Genomic DNA, 18,979 nt, shown 5'->3' on the forward strand with positions numbered 1-18,979 from the left:
TAACAGTTTGGAGAAAAATGTTTTTAAGTTTTTAAATTTTTTTTTCCTGTTTATATAAAATAGGACTTTGAGCTTTGTGCAGTGACAGTATTGTAGCCACTGAGGTTTATCCGAGGTGCGATTATTGCTAATTAAAACCGGACTTTGTGAAATTGGTTAACAGTTTGGAGAAAAACATAAAAGCTAGATACTTAACTCATTGGTATATTAAAACAAAATGGAGGAACAAATGTTTTTTTTAAAAATACACAACTGAGAGTAGCTAAATGAGAATTCTGTGTTGGTGAGAAACAGCTTTTTATGCATGTTAGCAATGGAAAGTGTCAGGAAGGAGATTAGTAGATTGGATCACTTCTAATTTTCAAACTCCCATGTCAAACAAAATAATGATACATTATATGGGCAAGTGAAAAAATTAGGCACAAAAAAATGTCAGAATGCTTTAACTGATAAGCATTTTAGACACTAGCTCAATGATAGAAGAAAACAGCAACTGATATAAACAAATAAAACAAATATAAAGAGCTAATACATAAGTGGAAGAAAGGCTTATTCTCACCAGCAGTCAAGGAAATGCAAACTACAATGGAGTAACCTTTCTCCTATTGAATCAATAACAGTAATACTAAATGATGATTTTCAGTGTTACTCAGAGTTGATGCAGCTGATGCTCCATATAAAGTGCTCAGAGGAGAGGCCACAGTTCAGAGCAGTGTGTGTCAAGAACCTCAAAAAGTGTGTAGGTTATTTCTAATGATCTACATGACTGTTGCTGAAACATTATTTACGGGAACATACCGTTTGAAACAAATGTCCAACAGCAGAAATGGTTAAATTGAGGTACCTCTGTAATAAGGGATTGTCTAAAGTAGTGCTATTTAAAATGTGGGATTTGGATTAGTAGCATCAGCATCACCTGGGAATCGTCAGAAATACAAATTACCTTGGCAGTAGGGCCCAGCAGTCTTCTAACAAACTCTCCAGAGAGCTTTTTGTACCAGAGAACTTAAAGTGGTAGGGATTTTGAGGTTGTTGTATGGGAATTAGGTGGTTTGGAAAGTTTGTGGTTTTTTCCTCTTTTTTTTTTTTTTTTTTTTTTAAAATCCCCCTTTGGTTTTAATTAGTAGGTCAGGTTTATTTCTTTGGTACTAGACAGAAGAAAATGGAAGATGATACTGTGCCTCTTATTTCTTGTTGGTAACGCCTTCCTTATTAATGGAACAATTGCTTAAGGCAATTACCAGAACCAGCTCCACAAAGCTTTTGTCTTGACTAAGATACAAGCTTCCTCTGGCCCAGCTTCAGAAGTCCTACAAATTACCAGGTTGTAGAATAGCAGTTAGTAACTTCCTATGGACAAATGTCAATTTGTTTAGGAATTATATAAAAGTTAAATACCATTTTGTTTAATAGTTTATCTTGACAATATGATTAAGAACTACTTATAACCAGTTTTAGAAATTTGTATCTGGGGAAAATATTTACTAATAATTTTAAGACTGTACTAGAAGTATTAAAGTTCTTTTAGTTCTGTGATACAAATTTACTAAAAGCAAGGATATATTTAATTTTTTAATCAGAATCATGGGAATATTCCAAATATAAAATGTTATTTAAAATTAAGATTTGTTGATGTTAAATTAACAAATCTGTAGAATCTCTGAAAATAAGAGTTTTATTCAAGCCCAAGTTAGAACAGCTGGCTGTAAAACACATACTTCATAGGGAAGAAAATGCTCTGGGGAATGAACAGTTTTTACAGGGTTATATACTTTTTGACATCAAAAGATTATAGATTAGGATATAGGGAGGAATCACAGGTTTTTAACGTCAAGGAATATATGGAGTAGAAGCATTGATCAATATCTTAAGGACAAAATGGTTTTCTGTTAGCCACTCATTTATAAAGCATACAGTGTATGCTTGGTGAGCCTTAAATCAGGCTTCTGGATTAAACAAAGTTAACATACAGTCATGCTGACTCCGAAAGAAATCTGAAATGGCCTCCTCTTGTATCTCAGGCCTTTAGAGAGTGTTTTCTCTCGAAGTCTATATTTCTGAAATTAGTAGGAGAGTTCTGCATCACAAAAAATTTCAGTTTTTTAATATAAGGAGGAGTGAATTAACTAAGGTTTTTGCATCATCTTTATCACATAAAAATGCCCCTACTATTATTCCTCTATAGATCTTTTATAGTTAGAATGTACTAAAAATGGTTAATAATTAGCTTAATTTAGACAAGTTTATATTCTGTGCTGTATAATGCTGTCTATTACTAAAATATCAAACATACATTTGAAATCACTATTACAGTTTTCAAAATTTTGACAAGTTATGACCTATAATTTGAAGAGTGTTTTTAAAAAAATCCTACTCAATAGTCATTGTAAATGATTTCATCTTCACTTACTTAAAAATAATAAACAGATTTTTAGTTGTTTTTATGTGTAGTTCACTATGCAGAATTCATTTTTAATATCCATAAAGCCTTTTATTAAACCTGTTTGGTAACAACTTTTAGAGTGTCTTCCATACATTAACTTATGCTTCCAGAATAATTAAGAAGATACTTCATTGTTGGGTTGAAATTTTAAAAAGTTCTATGGTTTTTTTGTTTTCAACAGATTCATTTCCATAATGAACTTTTTTTCTGTCAAAGCTTTATTTCTATTTAAAAAATATTGCTGTGGGCACATGCGTGGCTCAGTCGGTTAAGCATCCAGTTCTTGATTTTGGCTCAGGTCGTGATCTTAGGGCTGTGAGATCGAGCCCTGCATCACCCACCTTGTGTTAGGCATTAGAGCCTGCCTAAGAGTCTTGCTCTCCCCCTGCCCCTATCTCCCAAATAAATAAAATTTAAAAATTGCTGGATTTGCAACTTTTCTTTACATGGAAAAGTTACAAGCTTTTTTTTTTTTTTTTTATTGTTAACTATGTATTTGAAATGAAATATGTCTTAATGCTGAAAAGGTAGCTTAATCATACTTTCCTAAAAATAAGTTAGATACTTTGCTCTAAGGCAATATTTTTAGGCTGTTATTTAGAATTTTCTTTGAAGAATGACACATGTCTTTGGTTGACCTTTGAAATATTTGGTATATCAAATATATACAAAAAAGAGACAGCCCTGTGTGGTATTTAGAGGCTTAATAAATCTTTACATGTTAGGATGTCTTGGGCTAAAATGTATAAAACCTTTTCAGACTTCCAGTATGTACATATGTTTACATAAGTACTTGAAATGTATAGGTATGTTATTTGTTCTCCCCCCCCCTTTCTTTTGTCTGGATACAGTGTTTTTATCTGTTCTATGAAAAGGTAGGGCTTTCTAAGCCCCTCCTGTTCTTTAGGGGGCCTGGGATGGAAATACAAATGTCAAGGTTGGGATAGTCTCTGTGTGTTGGGGATGAGTTAGAGGCAATGACTCCCCAGCAGTTAACAACTACTCTCTTCCTCTTGTGCTCTTACTAGAGCTGGTGGTCCAGGGGTCTCTTTAAGAGGCCATGTGGACCTTAAGGTCCTCCACTTGGTTTCTCTAGCTAACTTCATTGTTACACCAGGAAATGAGCTAGACAAAATGGTATTTGAGGTCAATGCCAGTCCCAGCATCAAAGATGAAAGAGTGGGGGCTACTATTAAAGTTTCCTGAGACAGCCCTCTGTTGCTTGTTTCACTACCTTCTTGATGTCCTCATTTCTGGAGGCTTTCTCCAGGTGTTAGGTCAGATCTACAACTGACATGTTGAGAGTGAGGACATGGAACAGCATGCCAGGATGCTTCCCATTCAGCTCAGGGATGACCTTGCCTATAACTTTGGGGATGCCAGTAGAAACAGGGATGATGATCTGGGCAGCCCATTAGCTATAACACTACAGCTTCACAGAAGAACCATCACAGTCTTCTGGGTGGCACTGATGGAATGGACTGTGGTCATGAGTCCCTCCACAATGCCAAAGTTGTCATGGATGACTGTGGCCACAGAGGCCAAGCAGCTGGTGGTGTAGGAGGCATCGCTGACAATCTTGAGGGAGTTGTTACACTTCTCATGGTTCGCACTCATCACAAACATGGAGGCATGAGCAGAAGGGGTAGAGATGATGACCCTCTTGGCTCTACCCTTCAAGAGAATTCCAGCCTTCTCCATGGTGGTGAAGGCACCAGTGGACTCCACAACAACCTCAGCACAAGCATCACTCCATTTGATGTTGGGAGGATCTCTCTCCTGAGAGATGACGATGGACTTTCCATTGATGCCGAGTTTCCTGTTCTCAGCCTTAAGTGTGCCATTGAGTTTGACATGGGTGGAATCATACCAGAATATATAGATCATAGAGTTGAGGTCAATGAAAGAGTCATTGGTGGCAATGGTATCCACCTTGCCAGAGTTAAAGCAGCCCTGGATATCAGACTCCAATCCATCTGAGACTTGACCTTCACCCTGCTGTCTTGGGAATGCAGCTGGCCTTGCACAAGAAGACATTACTCTCTGTCAAGGGGGGAGGAGTAGAGAGCCTGTTTTACTTTGTTCTTACTATGTTAGGATCACATACCTTTGGTTATATGGGATGAACTGTAGGTCCCATACACAGTTTACATAATACATGAAATTAATACTCCCTTTTCTCTATATTCTCTAAATATTATTTTCAGCTTATGAAAAATCTTTTTAAATTTTCCATCTTCAGTCTATTTTTAAAGTTGCATGTTTTTGAAATTTCCAGTTTATTTACCAGAGAAAATGGCAATAAAAGAACAGTTTTATATTCTTAATACTACTCAATTATGGAGACTCAACTGCATCCTGGGAAAGAATGGTGTAGAAAATAGACTACATTGGCATGACTAACCTTTTAAAAAGAGGGAGTACAGGTCATCAGTACCTGAGAGAACTAATTATAGTATATGAAGCTAAGCTTGAAACTTTGATGCTCAGTACTTTAATCATGATAATATAGTTGTTGAGTATAAACAGAGCATATTTTAGTTACAATCATATAACATTTCCACCCAGATACTGCAGGAGATTATCTAGTTAGAAATTTAAACTAGTTTGTATAAATCAATCACTTCAGTTGAAACTACCCAGCAAGTCCTAAAAAATGGAAAAATGATTTCCCTCACCCCTGAAAGGACTCCAAAACTACCAAAAGGCATTATTAGAGGGAGTTGAAATTTAATGGGTTTTTCTGTTTGGTTTATTTTATTGGAAGGCCTTTTAGATGAAAAGGTGCATTATTGGATTGGTGCAGGATAAAATGTGTTGAGGTGTTTTCAGGAGGGAGTTGATAGTAAGAGAACTAAGATTCCTAGAATAAAATTCTGATTCCTATCTCATTTCCTGTTTCCTTGGACATTAATATATATTTCTTTGTGTAGACATTTTTATTTTATCAGTCCTTTGAGGAAAAAAATACTGCAGCCTGTTGGAAGTTGGTTGTAAGTATAAAATATTAAAGCTTTGAGAGAAAAACTCACCAAACAGTAAAATTTCTTGTAATTTATTCAGGCTTCTGGATCTTCATATGTTGTTCTGAAGGCTTTTGTATTTTCTGAATAATTAGTACAGTTTGATACCAGATTTCACCAGTAACATTAATTTACCTACATAGGTTTTTCTCTTTTTACGTATTTCCATAGACAGTTACCTTATTTACTTTTGAGTTTGTTTTATAACAGTCTTTGATCTACCTTAACACATGCTGAAGCTAAAACCACTTTTGTAAGGCAAAGCCTATCTCTGTGCTTCTCCTTCAGATGCTTTCTGATGGACAGTAAAAACGTGCATATTACCATACAAAGTTTTACAATGGTGTAACAGTATTTGAGGGGCCAGCAATTAAATAGATTGAAATACATTATTTCAGCTAAAATTCAAGAAATATTTACGAGGCACAGTTGATGAAAATTTGACATTGTGTCAAAGGAGGTTTACTTTCTCTTTTATCATGTAGACAAGTCTAGTGTTCTTGACATTGCTGCTTTAAAGTTGGGGAGAAAATGTATTATTTTAGATACTGGGATACTGGTAAGTGGATTACTTATTCACATGGATTCTATCATGTTTTGTTAATTATATGTTTAATCTGAAAAAATTAGAACATCAAATTTTTCTGCCATCCATCGTTAGAGTCAAGACACTAAAATGAAACTAGAGTTCAGAATTTAAAACACTTTTATGTCTTCTGTTATAATTAAGACAGTCTGGAATGAATTGCAAACTAAGAATTTACTGTTATTTACTGTCATTGCTTTATTTAGTCATTCGTTAATTCACAGAAAGTTATTACCCATGTTTCCCTGATTTTGTAGGGGGCATTTAAAAATATAAAGATTAAGACACTGTGCCTTCCTTCAAATAGCCACCAGGTGAGCAGGGGGAAAATTAATAAGTGCCTAGATCTTTATAATTTAATATGGCAAATGCTGTGCTCAAGGTTCTTTGCACCCACAGATCAGAAGCTAACTGCCCTGTTAGGAAAGGGCCCCTGGGATAGGTATGCTCTGGAGATAACTTGTGAACTCGTAGAAGATGCTAGAGTTTCTCTCTCAGACTGGAATTGAAGGGGAGAGAATGGTATGTATAAAGGGTTAGTAGGCAGCATCAGATAGCATGAGCACTCCAGAGACAGATTCTTCAAAGCAAGTGGGATGCTGAGAGCCGAGGAACTTTGTGTTGGCTCTGAGAAGAAGTAGAGAACTTTTTCCAGAAGTCCCTGAACTTACCCAAGCAGTTTTTAATACTCACTACACTGATCAAATATTTGAAGACCTTAACATGAGAGGATTTTTAAGGCAATTCTCTCATTGAGTTAACCATCATTAATGTATACTGAGTGCTTGACATGGGCTACACATCTCACCAGTTGTTTTCCTTTAAAAGTTCTCTCCCTGTGTGCTCAAAGTTGCTGTTTAAATTCACATCTAAGAGTAAAGGAAGAGAAGCTTACTATGATCCTCTGATATGGTGGAGAAATTTGTATCCATGAACTTGCCAGCATGAGACATACAGGCAGTGTGGTTCCTTCCAGTGAAGCACTGCTTTGAGATTATAACTAAAGCCCAAGCCTTGGACTTGTCAGTCCACATTCTCTCCATTAACCACAGTGAGAGAGATGTACAATCAGGTAAGGGGGAAAGGTTCTAAGGAACTCAGACATGCATGCTGCCTTGACATTCACATGCTGCTTGTCAAATCTTTATTATTATTATTATTTTTAACAAAGACAGGTTTAACCTAAAACATTTTAGGATCTCCTCCTCCAATTAATACATATTAAAAGTTGGAGTAATTGGAAAGATAGACTTTCCCACACTTTCTAGGATTACTACGAAGTGTTACTAAATATATTTCCTGATATTATTGTGCTGTTGCTTTTTACAGACAACTGGATGGCAAACCAGAGAGGCCTTCAGTAACGTATGCAACATATCGAGGCCCCAGACAAATCAGGAAATATTTGAAGCACCAGACTGCATTGGAAACTGTGACTCCCTCGGACAGAGAAAGTGAAAGTTCTGACTCTAGTACAAGCATCCGTATTGGTCCTGGAAGCGAGACAGAGGCAAGGATGGCATCGTCATTGTCATCAGCTAGCACAGATGTATCTGTGAAAGGACATTTGTTCGAAGGCCTTTTAGAAGACTCTGATTGTAGTGAAATAAATCTTAACGTGGAAAGCCATCTGACAAACAACCCAGAATTGCCCAATACTGCTTTTTCTAAGGATGTTTTAAATAAAAATGATCCTGGGGGACCTGTGAGAAGTAGGTCATCCCCTTCTTCTGGGACTAACTCCAGCTCCCCTGTTACAGAATCTGACTCACAGCACCATTTAAGTGGTGCACCAGTTTCTCAGACTGACAGAAATTTGGTATTATGTTCAGTGTTGTTTACAGGAAGTAACGGTAGTAAAATTCCTTCCAGTTCAGATTTTCAGGGGGTAACAGAAACTCCAGTGAAGGAAGCCAGCTTGGTGATGAGTGATGGGACCTTGGTGCAAAGAGAACATGTTGAGCCTGTGAGCCCTGCTGTTTCTGACTTCTCTTATAGGAAGTCTGATGGGAGCAACACTACCAAACAGGGAAGTACAGATCTGCCAAATTCAAATAAATCAATTAGGCTTGAAGATCCACAGTTGCCAGAGAGTAAGTGTTCTGACAAGCAAACAGCAGACAACTCAGCAGAGCAGGCTGCCAATCACGCCAGTATCCCCACTCTTCAGAGACGTGCTGTGACAGAACCTGTAAATGAAGGAGACAGATTGTGTGCCCAAGACTCACAGAAAAAACTGGTTGCTAGAAGAATCAAACAAGAAACAGAAAGCACCTTGGTTGGTGAACCCACAGCTTCAAGTCTCGTAAAAGCTCTAAAAGATAGAATTGAGCCATTACCCAAAGATACTGACCAGTCATTTGTAACAGAAGCCAAAAAGCCTGATTTTTGGCCACATGGCAAAATGTCTCACGTGGTTAGATTAAATCAAAACAGCCCTGCTTCTGTAAAACAGATCAGTGAATCAGCCATTGTAGCATGCTTAGAAAGTAAAATAGCACCTGAACTGGGTCTTGAACCTACCCAAAAGCTCATTTCAGAATCTCTTCTTGATTCTGAGAGTCTTCAACAAGCCAAAGCATCTGCTGGTGTCAGAACATCTCTTACCCTTGATTGTAAAAAATCAGATTTAGGTATTTCATCTCCTACCTTTGTTTCCAGAGTTCCAAGCAAATTAGATATTCCTGTTTTAAAAGACGAATGTTCTTCTGTGCTCCCCGAAACAGGGGATGTCAACGTTGTTGGTATTTCCATTCAGCCCGGTCAGTGTCAGTGTTATGTGGCAAATCATGCTGAGGCAGCAGATGGGAAGAGTCTTCCTGCTTGCCTTCATCTTAAGCATGCCTCTGCAGCTCTAGAATCCAAGGACGTTCTTCCTGAAGGCGAAAAAGGTCAGTTTCCACTAGATCTTAAAGCCAGAGACGTTCATGTAACTAGAGTAGACTCGAGATTGGAGTCTGAAAGCTTCTTTGAGGACCACAGTTCCATTTCATTTCAAGACCCTACTAAAGCAGAATTGATGCTTTCCAACACAAGACCAAGTAAGAGCACTATAGAGAAGTCTCATTCTCTTTCCTTGGAAACCAAACCTAACATTGCCAACATTTTATCAAAAGTGGAAGTTGATGGTCAAAACAGTGTTCCTATTGAGCTGCATTCTGGAAGAGGAAACACTGTAGCCCTCTCCAAGATAGCTGTTTCCCAGACAGAGCCCAGAGACATTTCTCAGGATAAAACTTCTCCATTTGAAGTTACAGATCTTCCAGGAAAGCTTGTTTTATTGAAATTAAGTTCCCAAGAGGTTGAACAGAGCAAAAGTTTTCAATTGATGGACCATAAAGAGGGCAAAGAGAAGTATTCATTTTCTGGCCCTGAAGAGAATTGTCAAACTGAAGCTTCTCTTCCTGCCTCCAAATACCAAGGTATTCAGGAAACAGAGGCAGAAGCCATAGTTTATCTTCCTGCTTTTCCCAAAAGTAATACATTTGAGATTTTACCTCTTGTTCCTAATGAAAAAGTCACTAGGCAAATGGCACAGAATTATGAAGCTAGTGCTTGTGTAATTCATCAATCTTCAGATATTTGTGGGACTAGAAAGATGTCTGGTTTCTCAGAAATGGCAAAACTCAGCCTAACCAGTGCTTCCCCACAATTCGAAGAAACTGACAGCACAAAAGTAAATTCACCTTTTCTGGATTCTGATAAAAGTTCAGAAAAAAATGCCTTTGCATCTGAGGGTTCACACTTTCATAATGCTCCTATGTTGAAATCAGAAAAGAAAGCCTTATTTCATAGAAAGAAAGCGAATCCTCATTTCCTAAGTGATAGTATTGATAGCATGTCTTCCTCCAGTACCTCTGAAGAAAGCGTGGTTTTAAGTTCACATAATCCCCCAAATAACTTCAGTTCTATAAAAGTTACCATGGATGCCACACATGAAGGTGCCTCTTTAACTAACCTGCTGTACCCTAAGAGCTCTTATTTGGAATTGGAAACACCTGTCCCAACAGGGTCAGAAGTGACCCCATTTCAGAAACATTTTGGGAATCCTACAGGGAAGGGATCTCTTGATTTCCCAACTGCTGCCCAATTTGACAATCCCACGGAAGCAGAGAGTGGAGCAGTTGCTGGGGCTTTAACGTCAGTTAACAGCTCAAGCCAGCAGTGTTCTGAAGCATCTACTGAGCACATAGAAGCAAGGAGGAGAGCACATGACCAACTTTTGGACCTCAAAAGTGGTTTACTAAAAAAGGCTGATACATTGATTAGTGAAATTTTTACCTCTGTCAGGGAAGAATTAAAATCTAAACACATAGTTGCTACCTGCCAGGAGCATATAGCCACAGATGGCGTAATGAATCCAGGTACTCCGAAAGAAGACCTTCCTGAGAATAACCCATCAGAAGGGACACTGACAGGGACCCAATTGACAGAGCATTTGGAAGAGCAGGGTATGGAAAGCAGGTCAGCTGTCCAAGGGCAAGAAAAGGTCTGTGTTTCACCTACAGCTGGTGAGAAGAGTCTCCTTTTTGATTCTGATAGAATGAATTTATCTTGTTTGTTAGAAGATCAAGCTAGGAAATTAGTCAATGAGATTATTTATTCAGCCCAAGAAAATTTGACAAATGATCCTTTTGAAGATACTAAGGATACCTGGGATTCTGAACTTCAGGATAATACTTCAAAAATTCTGAACAGTGATAATGTTAAGCCACACGATACATTAAGGGAGTTCTTGGTGTCCGAACAGGCAGTAAATCAAGGCACGTGTGAAATCAGTGAAAATAAAGTATTAGGTAGGTTCTTCTCCGTAAGTGACCTAGTTAATGACCCAGAGTCAGCTAAAGGAAGAGAAATTGTTCTCTACCAAAAGTCCCCTTTTTCTGGAAATGGAGCTGAACAGTCTGATAGTAGAAATTTGCTGAAATCAGATACTGTTTTGCTAGTGGAAGACACATGCCATACAGGGTTAGATAATAAGGTAAAAACACATTTATTTTTCAAAGAGGACTCTAAAGAGACCGTGGAAATAGAGTGTGTGGATAATCACAACACTGGGACAGAGAATACAAGGACTCTTGTATTAAATTTCAAATGGCCTCCATTTGCAAATGATGACCTTCATGTACCCGGGACATCCAAAAGCAGTTTGTCTGATAGTCTTGTGTGTATGTCTGAAAAAAGCTCACTGGGACACAGTAATAAAAGCACACTCCTTACATCAGAAGTAGGGAAAGTACACAAGAAAGATATTGAAATAAATATGGGGAGAATGGAGCTTAGACCTTCCATGTTAGAACTGGGAGAAACAAACAAAAAGGATGCTGAGTTGAATATTATGAAATATGAGGCAATCCCTCCTGTGTCAGAGATGGGAAGAGCATATGAAAAGGAGGCTGAATTGCATATCACAAAAACTGAGCCAATAGATGACATTCTTACAGTGAGAGAGAGATACCAAGTAGATGCTGAGAGGTATATTGAAAAAACTGAGGGATTACCTGCCATTTTAGGAATGAAAAAAGCTTATAAAAAGAGAGATATTGAAGGTGATCTTGGCAAAACTGACATGCTGCCTGTTATTTCAGAAGTGAAAAATCTCTACCGAAAAGATGCTGAGGTAATTACGGGAAAGACTGAAATGATACTTCCCACATTAGAGATGGAAAATATTTACCAAAAGGATGCTGAAGGGGATATTGTAAAGACTGAGGTGACACCTGTTGGATTAGAAATGGGAAATATTTACCAAAAGCATGCTGAAGGTGATGTTGGCAAGACTGGGATTACAGCGGTTATGTCAGAAATGGAAGATATCTACCAAAAAGACTTTGAGGGGATTACTGAAAAGACTGAATTGATACCTGCCACATTAGAAATGGAGGATATTTACCCAGAGGATGCTGAAGGGGATATTGAGACTGAGGTGATACCTGTTGGATTAGAAATGGAAGATACTTACCTAAGGGATGCTGAAGGGGATATGGACAAAGCTGAGGTTATGCCCATTATGTTAGAAGTGGTAAATATCTATGAAAAAGATGTCGAAGGCATCACTGGAAAGACTGTAAGACCTGTATTGGAAATACCTTATCAGAAGGATGCTGGAGAGGGTATTAGGAAAACTGAAATGATAGAAGTGGAAGAAGCACACAAGGCAGCAGCCCCTGCCTCCTTAGAAATGGAAAAACCATGTAAGAGAGAGGCTAAAGAGATTCTCGGCATGATGGTGTCCATGCCCTCTCCAAGAGAAATGGAAAGATTATCTCCACAAGATTCTGATGAGGCTCTCAGGAAACATAAAGTGTTATCCACAATGATAAACATTCAGAAAACATACGGAACAGATCTGGAATTGCCTATTACACAAGCAGAGGCCATGCCTCCCATATATGAAGCTGAAGAAACCCCGCAAGAGTCTGGTGGACAGAGTGTTGGGGAAAAGGAGAGAGATTCCCCTGAAAGAAAGGAAGGCTTGATAGTGTGTGACAACAGACTTGCCTCCTCCTATTTCAGGGGATATGAATCACCGACATTAAGTAAGGATTATGAAGGCTACCCAGCTTTAGCAATGCCAGATTTTCAACCTGAGAGTACCATAGGGAAGCTAGACAGAAGATTATCTGTTACTGCAGTAGCTAATCAAATAAGAGATGATGATTATAGTGGTGAAAAAGAAGAATCTAAATTAGCCTTTGTTTCTCAGGATGAACAAGAAAATTCTTCCTTTACTATACTATATGAAGAACCCCTTCAAGATGAGGATAGGTGTGCTACTGCAGAAGTAAGAAGAACACACTCTGTCTTGTTTCCTGAGACATCCACTGATGGCATGCCTGTTTTTGCATGTGAGAGGTCTGAGAGCAGAACTGACCTCGTCCATCATTTTGAAAAGGATACTAAATTAGGTGAGACATCTGATAGTGATAGTTCAGAGTCATTCTTATCAGTGGAGGCCAAAAGGTACAAAATTTATCCCTTAGCTTTGTCTCCCATTTATGAAGATGACAGTTCTCAGGAGGACATTCTGTCCAGCGAAGTCTCTCCTGGTCACCATGGCTCCACAAAATCAAGAGAGAGTGCAAGCCAGCCCTCTTCTGTTTTATCCCTTCTCCAGTCAGTATCAGAGCGTTTAAAGATGAATTTTGATGAAGACAGACAGGGAGTAGAGGAAGAGGAGGAGGAAGAAGAGGAGGAGGAGGAGGAGCCATTACATAAAGGAAGCCTGAGAGCTAGGAGGAAGGAAACCTTCAAACTGCCAGACCCTTCCATCGCATTTTACCCAGATGATAGCCAGGAAAGGACTGGAATTTCTAAGAATTCATATGTAATGTCAAATGAACCTACTACCTCCACCCTGCAAGTTGGTCTGTGGCCAGAAAAGACTTCATTTCTACAAAAATCTGACCTTACTTCCAAACTACATTCTTCTTTAAAGAGTGCTTATCATCAGTATTTGCAGACTTCTAAAACCCATTCCGCAGAGAAAGGAGCCCGATTTGGTGGGATTTTTCAGGAACCAGTGTCAAAATATTTCCAAGCTCAGGACATCTCAGGCAGATTAAGCCCGTTCACAGAGGTAAGTTATTTTGATTATTAACTAGTGAGGTAGTTAACTAGTTACCTAGTGAGGTAGTGCTTTTGGTCATGAAATGATATGAAAGCTTATTAAGAAAATTAGTGTTTTGAGGTTGTGTAAAGATTGTTTTAAAAATATATCAGAGGTTACTTTATCCTTTAATCAAAGTGTGTCATAACTCCTTTATTTTAGCTGGACTGTTAAATTGAGAAAACAAATTTGTCTAGTCAGAATTTAAGAGGCATAGGGTGAAGCATGTTATTTCCTAATTCTTTGTTAATATTTAGTTTTCAAGCTAATTTAAGTGACAACATTTTGAATTTCTGAAGGCACTATATATGGGGAATTTGCAACTGGAACCATTGAGCCTATGTATCTCAGTAAGATATTTCATAATATTTTAAAATATTTAAGTGACAGCCTCACAGTATCCTCTCACTGTAATTGCTCATGTTGTTCATACAAAGTAGGGCAATAAGCAGCCTAATTCAAAGAAAAAGCTAAGCATTATAGCTGGGGAATGCCTTGAAATCCAGCTATATGTATTCTTTGCCTTAGAAATATTTAAAGTCTAACATAGAATATGCACTTAATGTGGGACTTTCCTTTCAACCAGTAGCATGCAAGGCAAAGTCTTTTTGAAAGAAAGGGTGGGATTTGAAGAAGTGTTTCTTTAATGATTCCCCATCACCTACCAAGTCACGTGGAACATCTTCACAGCATTACAGCACACCCAGGTCCTTTTTGTCCAGCCTTGTCTCATGCTCTGGTCATGCACCATGGGTTTCCTATCACTGTACTTTTCCTCAATATGTTCTCTTCATGGAAGCTTTTTTCCTTCTACTCCTGACCCCAGCCTGGCACATTGCTTTGCTTATTGAAATACTGTTTTTCAAGGTCTTCTCCATATCACTTGCTCAGACAAGCTTTGGGCCCCTCCCTGTGCTATCGTCTGACCTCTATGATGGTGCCATTTCCCTTTATTGCCATCACTTGGTATCTTTTTTGTGTTTTACCTGTAGTTTAACTTAACCCTTCACTTAGGAGAGTCATGTGAATGTGATTTGTTTCCCCCTTTGTATCTCTAAGCTTCTTGAGGGCACAAACAACACATTATTTTTCTTTATATTTGCCCTGACAGCCCTTGTAGAACCTAGAGGTGTGCTTTGCATTTAATGGCCCCTAAGTATATATGTGATAAATTAAATTTGTGACTGCTAAGAAACTGAACTATATACAACTTTCTGTTGATGCTTCTTAAGGCTTCCTTCTTACACTTTTTTATTATTACAGAATATTAACAAACAAATTTTGAGGTGTAACCCAAGACCTGGGAAGGTAAGCCTAAGTTTCTTTTCTTGTTTGTTTGGTTTTCTTTTTAAAGATTTTATTTATTTGAGAGAGAGTGCATGAGAGAGCATGAGGGACAGAGAGGGAGAGAGGGAGAGGGAGAACCAGACACCGCTGAGCAAGGGGCCCGATGTGGGAGTCAGTCCCAGGACTCTGAGATCATGACCTGAGCTGAAGGCAGATACTTAAATGACTGAGCCACCCACGTGCCCCAGTAGGTGTAAGTTTCTTATAGACAGAGATAAAATATGAAGAGTACGGTTATTTTAGGGGCATCTGGCTGGCTCAGTTGGGAGGCAAGCGACTCTTGATCTCACGGTTGTCACCTGAAGCCCCACACTGGGTATAGAGTTCACTTAAAAAAAAAAAAAAGTAAGATTACTTTCAGATTTGAGGAGGTTAAATACTTTTAACTGACTTTTTAAAAGTTTTTATTTTTTTGAGATATTTATGTATATATGTATGTATGTATGTATGTATGTATTTGATGAAACCTGACATGGGGCTCCATCCCAGGATCCTGGGATCATGACCTGAGCTGAAGGCAGATGCTTAACCAACTGAGCCACACAGATGCCCATAACTGACTTTAAAAGGGATTATTTTACTCACAGATTTAACATCTAAAAAAATTTCTTTATATATTTAGGATCTTTTATTTTCTACATTCTAGGACATTTTGAAATTTTAAATGCATTCTTAAAATTAGTTATTGTGCCTGCTTACTGTATGTTGCAGATGGTTATCTATGATCTCCATGGAAGTAAATATAAGCAAGAGATCTACTGTAGTATTCCTGATGCTACATCATGGTCCTTTCCGAATGGGGTACTGATAAAAGTTGTAAGGGGCTGGTAAGAGAGCTTTTAAAATTTTGTAGCCTGTTCCCCCAACTAAGTCTGTTTTCTTACTATTTATGTGTTTTTAATTTTTTATTGAAGTCACATCCCCTTTTGTCTAGTTTTTGACAGAATATTTTGAAATCTTATTACTGCTTTATAATTTAATTGTTCTTTTTATCTACGGTGACAGAAAATATAGGTTGTTCTCAGTGCTTAAAGCCAGCTATATGTAACAAGACCTAGTATATATATTATATACAATCAATACCATTCCGAAACTATGCTGTTAGCAGGATAGATTTGGCAAGTTGAGTTAAAGGCGTGAGTTGAAGGAAGCATAGCTTTGAAAATGAGTTCAAAATTTGTGGGATGCTAAGGAATGTGAAGGGCACATACTTAGGGTCATTTGTATAGCTGACATAGTCAAGAAATGAAGGATTCTTTGTGTGGTATAAAAATAAGGGAAAACCTCAATCAACCATTATCCTTGGATAAGCTGGAGCCAAGATTTCTTTGTCCAGTGTCTCAGTTACTCACTGATCAATATTCATGATGTATATGATAGGATGTAGTGTTGTCTTCATGTAATAAAATGGGATACATGTGCTTTCATTTAAAATTTGGAATTGTTAAGCTGCTGTTTTAATAGAAATGTATTGGTTTGTTTATATACCATCTAGAAAGTGCATTTGTCCTTTTATATGGGTAGGCATAGGTTATGTTCAGGAATATTTCCAAGTTGTATGTCCTTTTATTCTTATGCTATTTGTCTTTACTTAAATTAGTATATATCATTGTTTCAAATAGAATTATATGCTAATGGTGGAAAATAGCTCAGGTTTTAAAAGTTAGGTAGGTGAGATAGTCTGTGGTCTAAGTATCATTTGTTTTATGCCTCATTTCTTAGAAAATTAATTATAAATAATCATGCTTTTTTGTTTTTCTCAGCTGGATTTTATATGAGAAGCCACATTTCCAGGGTCAGAAATGTGTGCTGGAAGAAGGGGAAAAGGTGTTAAATCGTGACTGGATCCTTCAGAACAGAAAGCATCCACAGAGAGACTTTGTATTGGGTTCTATCAAACGTGTCTTAAAGGTAGCATGATCATTGATTTTCCCCTAATTTCTGTATTGTTTCATTTGTCATGTAGTAAAGCTATACTTTGGCCTAGCAGTGTTTAGAAGTGATTGCTAATATTTTTGGTAGTTTTACTAATTTTTATTATATTGATGATGATCTTTTGAATTTATACATATGAAGTATTAGAGTGAATGATAATTTAAACTGTTATATATATATATATATATATATATATATTTTTTTTTTTTTTAAGTAATCTCTCCTGAGTGTAGGGGGGGAGAGAGAGAGAGAGAGTGAGTGTGTGTGTGAGTGATGAGTGTTACGGGAAAAAAAGAGAAGGAAGAGTGGCAAAACAAAGGGTAGGTATATTGCTTTTTTATTTTCTGTTTAGAAAATATCATTTAATACTTGCATGAGGAAGGTCTCCCAGTATAATAAAACATTTCATGGGAAGTGCTGTGGTGGTTTAGGGGAGAGGTGAATTAGTGATTAGGAAAGATCTCAAATAGGGACAGAATTTTCCCAGTATATTCTTAAGAGTTCCCTTAGCAAGAAAACAGCACGTGGTTTACTACAGTTATGAATATGACAGTCACAGATATATATTTTTTACTTTTTGTAAGATTTACTTACTGTGTCCGAGAGAGAGTGCGTGTGAGAGAGAGCGTAAGCAGGAGTGAGCATGAGCAGAGGTAGGGGCAGAGGGAGAGGGAGAAGCAGGCTCCAAGCTGAGCAGGGAGCCCTATGCTGAGCTAGATTCCAAGACCCTAGGATCATGACCTGAGCTGAAGGCAGATACTTAACCCACTGAGCCACCCAGGGTCCCCTATATTTTTTCAAGTTATGGAGATTTTGTTTATATGCCTAAAAATACAAATTAAGGTGGATCCTCTCACATTGATTTGGGTTGATGTTATTAAATTCTTGATAGTTGCAGATGGCATAGAGAAAAATTAAAGATAGCTTATAGAAAAAGCCATCATGAAAGGGGTATCTGCATGTATTTTATGTGGATTTATCCTTCCTGGAAAACTGCAAACAAGCCTGTGTCTTCATAAATTTGTGTTCTGCTTTTGGGCCCAGCACTGTGATAGGCATGAGGAATGGAAATACAAGTGAGATATGATCTCATACTCCAGATCGCTTAAAGTTGAGGGGAAGGGCGCTGAATCACATAACCATATGAAGTAAAAATGCTCTGCAGGGCCCTCGGGGTGCACACAAAAGGGGTACCTCACCTGGAGGAGGTGACACCTGATTGGAATCTCGAGAAAGTAAACACGGGTTAGGTGGGTGGGAAATGTGAGCAAGTTCTTGGCAGAGCCGCCTGTGTTAGATGCAGAGGTGAAGGTTGGTAGTACTACAAGGGGATAGAAGGCCACAGTGTTGAGGGCAATGTTCGTTTTCACTGAAAAATTTAACTGAGCAGTGCAGCTCAGCAAGGAGCATTTGAGTCTCATTTAATTAGCTAACTTACTAGAAATTAATATGAATAATTTGTAGGTAGAGTGTTCTAAGATTTAAGTAACTTACGGTTTTGTGCTGTTCTTCTGAATGTCAGGCATCATGCCAAGCCCAGTGGGGGAAAAAGATAAGTTGTTGAAAATAGCAACCTTCTCACCACCCAGAAATCCACCTACAATAAAATCAAGCAAAAGACTCAGTCTGTTTAAAATGGATATATAAATGGGTATTTGCACACCTGCTATTTGCTTAGACTACATTAAAAGAAAGAATAAGTGTTGCTTGTATTCTTTCCTTCTTCCAGTGTTTGTTCTTGGAGTCATTTTTTAATCGCAGTGTGAGTGCCCACATGTCTTGGACAGGCTAGCAACTTTCAGTGAGGAAGGAAAAACTGTTGAGCATCTAATGGAAAAGGCATTAGCATTGTTCTAAATGTTTTACAAAGTAAGAGTCAGGCATCAAGCCGTTTCCTTTCTCCAGCCTTGTCAAAATTCTCCCTATTGATGGCTTCGTTTTCATGGGGACTGTTGCCATTTCAAATTCACCTAGGCCTAAGCCCAGAACTAACCTTATCTTGCTTCATCATTCATTTGCTCTAATCTGAGTAGTCA

The 18,979-nt window shown here is 37.9% G+C and overlaps 1 protein-coding gene across 3 annotated transcripts in view; it reads left to right on the top strand.

The window, feature by feature from the left end:
• The window catches only part of CRYBG3 (crystallin beta-gamma domain containing 3), a 110,006-nt gene that overhangs the window by 34,819 nt on the left and 56,208 nt on the right, over window positions 1-18,979 (top strand). For 2 of the 3 annotated variants that reach the window (XM_082695198.1, XM_082695199.1), the window contains 4 exons: window positions 7,382-13,631; window positions 14,925-14,969; window positions 15,720-15,835; window positions 16,772-16,919. In XM_082695198.1, the coding sequence (XP_082551324.1) occupies window positions 7,382-13,631; window positions 14,925-14,969; window positions 15,720-15,835; window positions 16,772-16,919 (6,559 nt within the window). The remainder of the gene's footprint in view (window positions 1-7,381; window positions 13,632-14,924; window positions 14,970-15,719; window positions 15,836-16,771; window positions 16,920-18,979) is intronic. The other variant, XM_082695200.1, reaches the window with a different exon arrangement.

Source organism: Mustela nivalis (genome assembly GCF_964662115.1).
Source record: "Mustela nivalis genome assembly, chromosome: 1".
Taxonomy (NCBI): Eukaryota; Metazoa; Chordata; class Mammalia; order Carnivora; family Mustelidae; genus Mustela; species Mustela nivalis.